General features: G+C 35.3%; 1 protein-coding gene across 1 annotated transcript in view; it reads left to right on the forward strand.

Annotated features, from left to right (window-relative positions):
* The window catches only part of CCDC141 (coiled-coil domain containing 141), a 103,694-nt gene that overhangs the window by 66,021 nt on the left and 24,652 nt on the right, over positions 1-13,021 (forward strand). Inside the window, exons 13-19 of the mRNA XM_027810731.2 lie at positions 261-437; positions 1,915-2,094; positions 2,845-2,970; positions 3,563-3,751; positions 4,065-4,244; positions 5,333-5,482; positions 11,812-11,952. Of these exons, the coding sequence (XP_027666532.2) occupies positions 261-437; positions 1,915-2,094; positions 2,845-2,970; positions 3,563-3,751; positions 4,065-4,244; positions 5,333-5,482; positions 11,812-11,952 (1,143 nt within the window). The remainder of the gene's footprint in view (positions 1-260; positions 438-1,914; positions 2,095-2,844; positions 2,971-3,562; positions 3,752-4,064; positions 4,245-5,332; positions 5,483-11,811; positions 11,953-13,021) is intronic.

Below are 13,021 nucleotides of genomic sequence, written 5' to 3' on the forward strand. Positions count from 1 at the left end.
GTATATAGTGTCCGTGTAATGACATGTGACAGAAATAGAACAAATTGCTGCCACCTGTCTGCTTGCCATCTGCTGGTTGACAGGTTATTTAAAACTTTTTTTATTGTTTAGTATTTATATACATTTTAGGGAGGATGATAGTTCTTAAAACCTAGAAAAACTTCAGAGACTGCTATTTAATTTTATATCTGTATACCTTCTCATTATAGTGGTTCAATTTTTTATTTGCTTTTTGATGCTTATGTTATGTCTTTCTGTAGGTGAATGATGATATTCAAAATCTGAAGGAATTCTATAAGTCAGAACCACTGCAAACAAACAGGGAAGTTGAAAATAAAATCACAATGGAGTCAGCTAATACTCAGTGGCAAAAGGCTATAAAGAAGGTTTTTTCCACCCAAAATATGGGTTGCAATTTTCTTAATTTAGTAAATATGGTGAGTATTAAACCGTATTCAGTATCTGATGTTTGCCTGTGCTGAGGTCTAATCCTACTTCTGTGATGGATGGATTGTGATTTCTCCAGTACTTGGTGTTAAAGGGACTAATGCTGCTCTATAGTTTTAAAACACAGAAGTGCTAATTTGAGTGCTAATGGCATTATAAGTAATACAAAAAGTTACGTGATTAACAATGTCAGAGCTTTTTGTAAATAATCCAGTATATTTATACAAATATCATACATGCACATACCTGTTTTGTTCATGTTGGAAAGCAGCATATATGCGAGTACAGTATTAATTTTATTTTACTTCACCAAGAGGCAGTCTTTACTAATTGAGTGTATGGAGTTTTAAAGAAATGGGTGCTAAAGCTGCTTCCTTACAGATAATCTTTCCAGGTGTCTTACATCTTGTCTTGGGTTAAGCTGCACTGCCTAGGCATCTCTATCTAATTTTCCAGCACCCCTTCAAGAGATAATAATTTGAGATGTGCAGTCATTCCCTAAGCCACTCCTTCTAAAGTGATCCCAGTTAATGTTGGCAGCATGGATGCCCAGCTATTCCTTCTGTTTTTATAGGACACACTAGGGAGCAGTTATATTAGGGTGAGAAGGAGTTGGTGTTGATAACATACAGCAGAATGCAAGATGAGCTGGAAAAATTTGCCTAAGGAGGGAAATGCTCAGGCAATTAGTGTGGACTAAGGTGGGTACTGTCACAGCTGGATGCAGCCAGGCACAGATAAGATAATCAATGCATATGTGTGAATATAAGGTTGCACTGTAGTCACTTAAAGTCTCAACATATCTTCAGGTATTATCTCTCTAAAGACCTGGAAGTGTGTTGCCCGCCATGTTTTCTGCTGCTCTCTTCCCATGATATTCTTAGGTTGTAGCTTCTAAATATCTGGAAGGTATGGATCATACAAGCAATTTATAAACACAGCCTTTCGTAAAAGAAAAGTTCTGAAGTGGGAAAAGCAGAAACAGCATTACCTAGGGCTTATATTTAAAAGAGGAAAAAATATCAAATGTTCAAGTGCTAAACACTTTTTCCCTCCTGTGCTTTGGTGCTGCTTTGCTTATCAGCACAAAAGAGTGGTCTTTTCTTCATTGGCTTCACTTTCTAGTTGCTATTACCCAAAAGGCCATTTTGGGTACTTCTGTCTATCCAGAAATTAGTTTATTTTGTATGAGTGTTAAACAGCTATCAGATGGCAATAATTCATCATTACCGACCTGTTGTAGGTTTTAAACTTTAATGTTAACCATGTCCTCAGTGAACAAATTCTGTTGATCTGTGCCCATTTCTAGAGAAAAGTATTTAAAGACAGATAAGAGTACCAGAAATTTTCAGCAAAATTACATTAGTATAGTTGGGGTTTATTAAGTTTTGTTGAGACTTTGACATTTTGAGGTTTTGATTGTATTTTATAAAAACATGTGGAAAAAAGTGTCTGTTTATTTGCCAGGTAAATGAGAGTTTAATATTAAAAATAGAAAAATCTGTACAAGTAACAGAAGATATCATTGCTGATCTGAGTAAAGAAAAGAAAGAGCTGACCAATCTTTGGGCAATCTGGAATTTTAAAATTACTCAAGTAAAACCCATCAAGCAACAGTGTCGGATATTTAAAGAACAGCTAAAAATTGTAAGTAAAATAGGAAAAAAACAACTGTGCAAACATTTCTAGATTGTTATTAGTTTGTCTGTGAGTCTCTCATCAACTATTATAGGTATCATTTAAGAGAGATGATCAGTAAGATTCTCCATAGTCTATTCTGCCATTCAGATAGTCAATAAAAGACATGAAGTGTTCTTGATCTTTCTTTGCCCTCATTCAAACACATACAAGTCCAAGTCCTTGCTTCAAATTTTAAGTTTTAATCAGGTCCATATACTATGCCAGCATTGCTTTAGTTTGTTTGTTTAAAAAAAGCACCATTTTGTTGTGACTTAGTAGTTACTGAATTAAACTGTATGCTAATTGTTGCTAAACTCAGGTCCAGCCATGTTCATAAAGAGGATTGAAACCTCCTTGGCACAGGGACAATATACAGTGTTCCTTAAAAGCAACACTAGCTAGGTTAGTAGCAGAACCAGAGATTTGTAGCTACTGTTTGTCCAGTGCACGTTACCACTAAACCATGATGTCTGTTATCACAGAAAATACACTGTCTGTATGGGTCCTCTGATCTCAGTGTCTGAATCATTTTTGCACACTGCCTTAAAAGATTTTCCTATCACTGTTGTTAGTCAAAGGGTTTGAGACAGGGAAGTTTTACTTGACAGCATTTGGGTATCTGGTTTGGGGAAGGTTCTTGTTACAGATTTAGATTTGAGTTTAAATATTTTTTATTTACCACACATAGAAACACTGAATTATTTGATTATCTTTTAGACTACCCATGGATTAGAGATTCTTCAAGAGGCACTCCAGCTTGCAGCAACAGTTGACCTTGGAAGTGACCTTTTCACTGTTTTGGAACTACAAAAAAGGCTTAATGAAATGAAACCACAGTATCAGGTGAGAAGCCAAGCTAATGAAGTGCATGGTGGATCAAAAATATTTTTTTTGTTACAATAAAGATTCACACACTCTCCCCAGAGTCTGGGGTCGCAGGGTTTTATGTTTTACATTACTTTTCCAGGAGGAAGGCTTTGTGTGTGTATGTAAGGTAAGGGAGAAGACATTCTACATTCAGTGTCCAGAGAATGTCTTGTGCAGTGTTAGCTGCATATTGAAGTGACATGCAAGCATTGGGGTGGTAGAAGTACAAGGACAGTATCGGCTTCATGCTTTTGAGTTAGAGCTGGTCAGAGCCTGAGGTATGTCATACTGAGCTTCCTAACTCCTCTGAATATGATCTCTGAGTTTTAGCAATTCAGTCTATTTCCCTACAAGCCAGTTTGACTTGTTTTGATCCAAGACTGTTTCCAAATGATAGTTGAGATTCATGCCTAGCAAAAAGTAAAGTTTTTGGAGAGTGTTTTGAAGAGCATGGCATTGATTTTTACCCCAAAGCAATTTACCATTGTTAGGTTGTTATTTCATCGAATGTATAGGGAAAACTTGCAGATATACTTGTGTAATTTGAGTAACTTCTGCTTTTTGCTAGCAACTCAATGCTGAGCTTGAGTACCTGATAAAATTATTAGAATTGCCAAGACAGAAAGGATTTCCTGTGAAAGAGAATTCTGAGAGAATAAGTGAGCTTATTGATTTCCATCAAGCGGTAAAGAACACAATGACAGAATATGATGAGATTTTCAACAAGACAGTCAAATTCCATCACATTAAAAAGGAAGTGAGTATAATCTTAAAATATACATGCTTCCCATTGCAGTAAAATTCTTTATTTTGGTGCCTGTTGTCTGTCATATCCCCCCCCCCCCTCCCCCCAGCATTAACTTCATTAACTTGCCTGGTGATAAAAATAAAGTTTTGGATCTAAAACCACATGAATTCTGGAAAATGTAAAATTCAGATCTGAACCCAAATGTAATTACTTAAACCCACATCAACAAAGTTTAGGGTAACACATTATGAGTAAGGAAGGAATTGTAAGATTCCTTTCACATTATTTTAAACACAGTGATTTTAATGTTAATATATTCCAGCTGGAATGTTTATCAAAATCAGGAGAACTGGATATTCCTGAAATATGTGAGGACCCTGAAAATGTGCATCATGCTAAAGCCTACCTTGTGAATGCCCAGGAGAAACATGCACGTATCAGACAACTATATAAACTGCTTATTACCCACGGAGTGGATATTTTGTCTGCAGTGCAACAACCTGTGAGTAGAATTGGAATGATCTGTGAAATGAAGGACAAATAGAAAGAAGATTATTGGAGCTATCTGGCTGACTTGTAGATGTACAAATTATTACTATATGTACAAAATATTAATACTTTGAGAAAAATAAATGCAGACCTTTAAGATAGTTTTAAAAGGAAGCAAAGCATAAAATGTACAACGGTTGATCATTTTTAGATTTCAAGTTTAGCCGTTAAATTAAATGAAACATACAGGAATGATGAAACTTAATCTTCAGTAGTTACATCAAAAATTGCTTTTGCCAGGAGAAAAGAAAAATTAATCTCTTTGAAATTTTGTTTTAATTTTTTAATGGTCTGTGAACAGATTTTACTCTGGAAAACATTGAAATAGATTTAAAATAGGGAGGAAATTAATCTTAGTGTCATCTCTTGGGGTGGGGGGGGGCAGGAAGCACATGACTTTTTGTTCTCACTGTAGTATAATATAGTTCAAGGCCCTGTTGGTGATTTCTTGAATGTCACATCTATATATGACTCCTGCTACTTTGTAGTGGTTGCTTTGCATATTTATTCTCCTATAAAGAAATAATAAAGAACAAAAAGGAAATATAGTAACAGTGTTACCTTATTAGTGGATTTAACGCTAATTTGCATAGGAAGATGGGTATCATTTTAGAAAGGAATTATTTATTCAGGGCAGGATTCTTATTGGCTTGTATTCATTTACTGGGGAGAAAGCAAGACATTCCCTTATTACCTGCCTAGATTTATTCACATTGCCAGTCTGCTCTTCAGACTCCATAAACTGATTGACAGCAGAAAGGACCTAATTGTCAGGTGGTAATGGACTAGAGCAGGCCACTTCCTTTTTGCTCAGAGAAGACACCAGGTGCAAGTTGTGACTTTGACTCAAAACTGCTCCTCAGACTACTCGTGATTGAGACTGCTCTGTACTTGCTCTCATTACAGCAGAGGTTTAATAGTTTACTCTAGCCCGTTGTGATTGACTATGCATGTTCTGCCTCAAAATGATTTTAATTTTAGATTGGTTAAATCAATACATTTCCTGAATTTCATATGTTTCTTTGTCTATTCCCTGTTTAGAATTGCGTGAATGTTTCTGTAAAGAATCTGAAGCAACAACTTGCTAGGTTTGAATGTGAAAGCATTAACTGGAGCTCCAAAGCTGCTAAGTATGAGGAAGAACTGCTGCAGCATTTCCAACACTGCACCACTCAGGAAGAAGTAAATGAGGTAAATCCCAACACATTAAATGACTGTTAAAAGAGCTGTTGTGTTTGCAATATATGTTACTGTTTACCACTCCCCTAGATACTTCATATGTGTACAGAAAAGTTGATTTTCATCTCTACCAGCAACCTTGGATCGATGCAGCGGCAATGATAAACTATGGTCCATAACTCTGCAGTTCAGGATTATATCAAGTTGTTTGGCTGGCAGTTAAGTGCTTTCAATGTACCAGGAGGACTGGAAATAGAGCAGCTATATTTTCGTTGGTTTTCAGCCCTGTCAGCTTCATCTGAAATGCATGAGTCTTCAGATTTCTTTCTTATGAAACTGAAGATTCAAGCAAAAGTAGAATTTACATATATTGCAGTTGTAAGGCTATTAGAAAAACTTTCAGTCTTAATGAAAACTTTAGAACAATTTAGTACTTCATATTTTTTTGGAAACCCAAGATATGAAACTTAAAAAAAACTGCGAGAAGAAAAGGAAATGTTCTTTGGCACAAGATATTAGAATTTAGTATTATGGAACTTAGGTTAGGAAAAATTACTTAGTTAATATGATTATTAATTTAGCATCTTAGTAGGCCAAATATAAATCCACTCACAACTTAGCATGTTAGACTGGATAGATGTCTCAGCATAAAGTAGTTTTGGAAAAACATTCCATAGAATTAATTTTCTCAGTGATCCATTAAAGTAAGAGGCTGATGGCCTCTACACTTGGTGTTCTGTAGGTTGCCTTTCTGTGTGTCCATGAAATACAGAAACTGGATTCTTATCTGGAAGGATTTCACACTTATGTTCCCCATAATGTGAAACATAGATAGTGGAAACACAGGACACTGGAAGTTATTTTTTCTTATCTTTTGCTAAATAAATCCACACCTGTATAAGGAAAGACTGTATTTTTTCAAAATCACCAAAGCAGAGGTTACTGAGATTTCTGTTCCAACTATTTTTAATGAGAAAATTATTGCTTGGATTTTCTTTTCTTTTACAAAATACTTTTGTGTGTTTGTTGAAAGTATCCATTTTCACAAAAAGGTATTTTGAAATTGAAAGAACACAAATCAAATTATTTTTTTTTCAGTCTTCCTTACATTTCTAGTCCCTTGTCAGTTATGAGTGTGTTTCATGCTCTGCTCTTCTGTGCGTCGGACTCCTGTGATGTAACTTCTTGGCTGATGGTAGGAACATAAGGTGGTATAGGAGAAACCCTCTGGCAGAGGAAATCATGCTGTAGAAGAGAATGAAAGCATGAAGTACCTAAACAAGAAGTCCCATAATGCTTTGCAGTGGCATGGCAGAATCAGAATATTTGATGTTTGAACTACAGTATTCTAGGTTTTTCCTGAAAACCCCTCAAATTTGCTGAAGAAAAGGAAATGTTCACTGAGCGACCTGTATGTAAGGCTGACCATATTTAAAGATACACCGTTATATGAAATGAGGCTCTGGTTTCCATCCTTTGATATAGGGATTATATAATGAAAGCAGGAGAATGACTCCTTTCTAAGAATTATTTTTCTGTTTTTATTACTTACTAGACTTCTAGTGAGAGCAGGGAGTAGAGGGGAAAAAATAATCTTCTGTGTCTCTCAAGTTTAAATGAAAAGTGTGTCAGTGACGTGTTACTCACCATAAGCCCTATATTGCAAAATTTACTGTTTTAGTTTCTCATAGTTATTGGACACCCTCTGCAAAACAATTGCATTATATATTTTCTATTACAGTGTTAATTAGTGATTATTTTTTTTTCCATTTTAAGTTGGGATAGCCATGTTGGCTGGTTAAGTTAATACCTGTCATCACCAAACCTAATTGAATTTTGAATGTAAACTAACTGAAATATACTAATTTGGTGTGTGTGGATACCGTTTTCTTTAGATTCCTTTTCTATTAGCGGTTAGCATAGAAAATATTTCCTAAACATATACTTTTCTACTGTACCTGTATATGCATAAATCCAGTGCCTTTTTTCTTATTTTTTCTCATTAAGTATATATAACTAATTCTGTTTAGGGATCAAGAAACCAAACACTGAAGTATTTTATTTTTTATTTTTAATTACGAGTATCCTCCACTTTGATATTTTAAATTCTGTTAATTTTACCATCAGAAATCAGGCTGAGTATTGCTAGTGTCTAGCAGACCTGTCTGAAATAAAATTTATTTACCATCTACTATGTATAAGCAAACAAATACTTCATGTGCCAGCAGCAAAAAGCAGCTGTTCATAGTTGTCACAAAGTAAGCAGCCAACCAGATAATTCAGTTGTGATGTACCAGTGTACAGAGCAATCTTTAAACTCAATTGAAAATATTTGAAATTCTGCTGTAAATACTTAAATTAACTTAAATTTAATGTGGTCGATTTCAGTGTGTGAATAAAGCATGTGAGTGAGGGTTTTGGTGATTAAGACTCGCGGGTGTTTGAAAATATCGTACTTCGAGGACTCGGCTAGCTCCCTGTGTTTGTAACATACTGGTGCTTCTTTAGGAAGCAAGGAAACACATTTATAGCCAAGGATACATAGCATGAATTTTGAAAGAGTCTTGGAGGACAGAAAAGTAAAATGGATGCCTTTTGTGTGCCATCCCTAATTTAAAGTGAATTTGCAAAGGCCACAAAGAGGATTTATGCCCTCTACATCTCTGAAAGTTATAAAGGAAAACTCATAGGACTGAGATCTGTTTTTGCCAGTTTGGGCTTCCTGCTTCACTGACTAGCTTGGGTAGCAGCCTCCAAAGAGCCATAACTCCACTGCATTGTGCTGCAATCATTTGTGATAGAACTAAGTCAAACCTCAGGTAACTGTAGCTAAAGGAGTTATTATAATCAGTGGGATTATAAGTGATGAGTTATTTACATAAGATAACTTTTGCAATGGAAAAAAAAAAATTTTTAGGTGATCCCTTTAAAAATAACATTTGTGCATGTCTGCACAAAACTTTCAGCAGAAGAGTAACAGATCCTGAAGTATGTTCTCAGCTCTCCCCAGTCATCTCACTTCTTTCCTCTTCATCATTTATACACTTATGGAAAGATATGACTGAAAATGTGAATTTTAACCATAGAGGGTAATAATCTGTCTCTGTTCACAAGTCAGTAGGATGGATACTTAGCACATTTCTCACCTTGTAATTTATTTTGATTGTGGTCCCAGAATTAAAGTAATCATAATGACTTGAAGAGCACCTTTTGCTCTTCCTACTTTCTGGCTGGCTGTTTTGTAATCTTTGTCCTTTTGAAAATCTGTTTTCAATCCATGAAACTGAAACTAAAAACCTTAAATTTTTTTGTATGAATAAAAAGGGAAAGTTGTGGTTCACAACACTGAAGTGCCACCTAGAGTGGTTTACGCAGGAATGAAAGCATTTTGCTGGAACTCCACTGTTAACAAAAAGCAGCTTTATGACTTGCTTTTCCTATTTATTCTCTAGTTACTTGATAAATCGGAGCAATTGACACCTAAACATCTCTGTGCCACTATCATTCTCCACCCATGACAGGCCAACTATAGTTAGGAACAGCTGCCTGATTAATGACTATGACACAATAGACAAGTTACAAAGTTCCATTAAACTTGTGGGCTGAAGCGTATTAGGGTGTACTTTTGCTTTAGTCTCTCTCATTTACTTTTGCAATGAACAGTGGAAAACTGAGATACATTTAGATTTCTAAAAACTGGCAGCTATATATTGTCCTTGGTACAATTGCTGATGATAACAGGAGTTGTGTACGTGCACTCTGAGGGGGTGATGCGTAAGTCTGAGCTGAATCTGGTCTTTCCACTGAGCCTAAAAGAGAAGAGTGACAGCAGCTGCAGACCTTTGACACATGAGCCATCATATCTGAAACAAGGTGATCTGATTTCACATGCTGCTATGAGAAGAGTCTCTGGCCTTATAAATGATCACTAACCTATGTATGTACATAAGCCAGTGAAATAAACTAAAATAAACTCCTGTTCATCTCTTCTTTTCCACAAGATTAAATGAGCAAATAAGGCTGTTGTGTTCTGAATACACAATACTGTTCTGCTGATGTGGTTTTATTAACAGAGGGCCTTTAGATAGGTTTTATTATTCTGTGTACTTAGGTTGGATAAAGAGCTTAAACTAATTGGAGATCACAGTGCCGGTGATAGAATTCCCTTCCTTTCCATTAGACTGAGTGAACACCATCTGTCTATTCACTGCTGAAATAATGTGGCAACACCCCACTAGATGAAATGAAAATGAAAAATATATCCCTTGATGGATTAACATTAGTATGTAATAATAATAATGATGATGATTGATTGCTAACTGTTCGAGTAACAGCGGCTGCAAAATGAGCATTCATTACTTCCTGAAGTCTTTGGTAGGGGAGGGGGGGGGGGGGGGGGGCAGATGGAAGTCTGTAGGATTTTTTTAATATAAAAAAAGCCTCAAATAGGTTAACTAAATATCAAATTGTAGATGTGACCTGAACTTGTTAACATTATTCAAGTTAGTTAAGGTTTTTCCAGTTGTGTGTCTGGAAGAACAGACCCTGAAGCATTAGGACTGGTGCATTTCTTTTATATCGGTTCCTTTAGATAAATATCATTTTACATTATTTATTTTACATTACCCTAAATGCAAAAGATTGTCAACCCAAAGGATGTGAAATTCTCAAAAAAAAACTACAAAAAATTCAGTCATTTTAATATTCTTCTATTTCAAATATTATGAATTAATTATAAATAATTTGAAAACTTGATCATGTAATTGCAATGTAATTGAAACAGTACCTTTTATAAGTTACCAAAACCATATTTTAAGCAGGTGTTTTTACTTATCTGGTTCTCATATCTGTTGCTTGAAGGCATTCCAAAGTAACTGTAATATCTAAAAGGATTTTCTGCAGTTGTAAATAAAATTGAAAATTACATACAGAGAAAAAATACTGAAAAAAATATTATACTTTATTTCTTAGTCCTTTAAAGATAATTTAACTGAGTATGTTTGATATACTTATTCACATAACATTGCTAATGCAAAGAATGACATGTAGTTTGTTAAGGTCAAACAGGTAATTGGCATTGGGGAAAATAATATAACAACCCTGTATTATAACTAGTTCCCATGGTAAATAAACACTGTTCTTTAAATTATGTTGATCATATATGACTCTTCTTTTAGATGTGTATTAAACTCAATCTGATAAATTGGCAATGCATGTAATCCATATGTGTGTAAATGAAAATGTAGCTTCCTAAAGCTTCTTCAGTGTCATTCCTATCATTCTCTAGATTTTTAAAATATTTTGTAGATTAAACATGTAGCTACCTCCCATCTAAGTAAAAAGAGTTTTACAGTATTTGTAATATATTTTAATTTAATAGTTCTTATTTCAGATGTTAGAAACCTATCTGAAAAGTCTTGAAGACACAGACGCCTCATAATCAGAGCTACTAGTTCATCTGAGTTTATATTATTATAAGAATAGTTTTCCCTAATGTTGAGGTTGCTGCACCAAGTGAGTGTTAACTGATAATAATAATCTCCCATGGTATCAAATATATGTAGCTGTAGTTAGGTGAGGCTTCTTTGGGTATCTCTTAGGCAGAATCTCTCTGCTACCATACTCATAGAATGGCTATTTGAAAGGCAGGTCCTGATTTAGTCTGCATCTTGATCCTGCAAAGAGCTAGATTCATCTTTGTATGCTGTGAATCATTGTACTAAGATGTTTGGACGAGCACAGGGTATAACGTTAAATCCCTGTGTAACTTTCTTTCAGAAGCAGGGTTTCTGAAAAAGGAGGGGAGGAAGCCCCAATAAAAAACCCAACAACCTGACATAAATGAAATGTTGTATTGTAGGGGGAAGGTACTATGAATAAATACAAATCTGCTTGCCCAAGACCATAGAAGTATTTTTTTCTGGAAACTAAGCATGGGTATACATTTAACGTGGCTACTGTTTCCACTGAATAGGCTAGCATACATGAAGGACATCTGCCGCTACTTAAAATCAGTGAAAGCTATTGGACAGGATTTTTTTCATAATGTTGTGTAAGCAAGGATCTCATCCTTTGCCCCAATCCGTTTTTTTTTGCCCCAGCCATTCTGGAGACAATACTCAGCATTCAGGAAGCAAAAGTGTTGTTTTAGCAAGATTATGAGTTTCCATTACTGGAACAAAATTTTGAGGAAATAAGGACACTTTATGAGGTGGAATAGTAGTATTAATTCCTGTATTAAATTTTCAGTGTTCAGATTGCGGTCTGTTAATCAGCTCTTCAAAAAACCTAAACTGAAGTGTGCTGGTTTCTTTTTTAGTAACAAGTATTCTTTGTTTCAGCTCAGAGAATCATTTAAGGATCTCAAAAAGAAATTCAACAATTTGAAGTTCAACTATATGAAGAAAACTGAAAAAACTCGAAATTTAAAAGTACTTAAAATACAGATTCAGCAAGTTGATACATATGCAGAGAAAATACAGGTAATACTAGAAATTTTAATCTTAGTGAAGGCTTCACTGGCTGAATTGCTGTGGCCTGTACCAAGCAGATCCGAGGAGATGCAAAGTGTATTGTGAGCTTCCATTTTTGTTACACAGCTTTATATCCTTCCCCTGTCTCAGTCACTGACTGAGACATTTTTCTTTGTTCTATTGCTTTTATTTTTCCAGTTCCTTCAGTGAAATGATCTTACCTCAATTCCTGACTTTTCTGTGTTCACTCCTTTTATCTTACATTATTTTTCTATTTAATCTTTTATTTTTCTTGTCTCTGTTCCTTCACAGTTTGTTCCCTCTTCTTAAAAAAACAAAACAAACACCCTGTCAAAACCATCAATAAATGTGCACATATTCCCTCTTGCATCCAGCTACTTTCTTGTCTTTCTCATTTTATCATGTGATCTTCAAAACCTTTTTCTGTAGCTATTGCCTGGAGTTGACCGTGCTCATTTGCACCTTAGAACCTTGCTAGCCTCCCCCATTCTTTGCATTCATCAGAAACTTTTCTGCCAAGTCCTGAAATGACCTTTTTAGTTGTCAGTCAAAACTCGCACATTTTGTTTTGCTTGCCCTGCCAGTCTCTGCCTTCATAACTTTTTTACTTGAAATTTTCAGTAGCTTCTATGATTCTATTTTTGCTGTTTCTTTTGTTGTCATTGACTGTTCCTTTTACAACCTTTTTTCCTCCCTTTTCCTGGCAATTTCATCCACAAATGCATTTTCAGATCACAGAATCATTGAGGTTGGAAGGAACATCTGGAGATCATCTAGTTGAAATTCCTTCCTTAGAGCAGGGTCAACTACAAAAGATTGCTCTGCATCATGTCCAGTTGTTTTTTGTATAGCTCCAGGGATGGAGACTCCACAACGTCTGTGGATAAGCTGTTCCATCCTCAGTAAAAGTGGGTTGTTGTTGGTTTTTTTTTTATTATTATTTGGGGTTTTTTGGGGGTTTTTTGGTTTTCTTGAACACAATTTCCTGTATTTCAGTTTGGGTCCATTGCCTCCTGTCTTTTCACCACACACTGCTGAGATCAGACTGGCTCTTTCT

Source organism: Falco cherrug, chromosome 8, assembly GCF_023634085.1.
Source record: "Falco cherrug isolate bFalChe1 chromosome 8, bFalChe1.pri, whole genome shotgun sequence".
NCBI lineage: Eukaryota > Metazoa > Chordata > Aves > Falconiformes > Falconidae > Falco > Falco cherrug.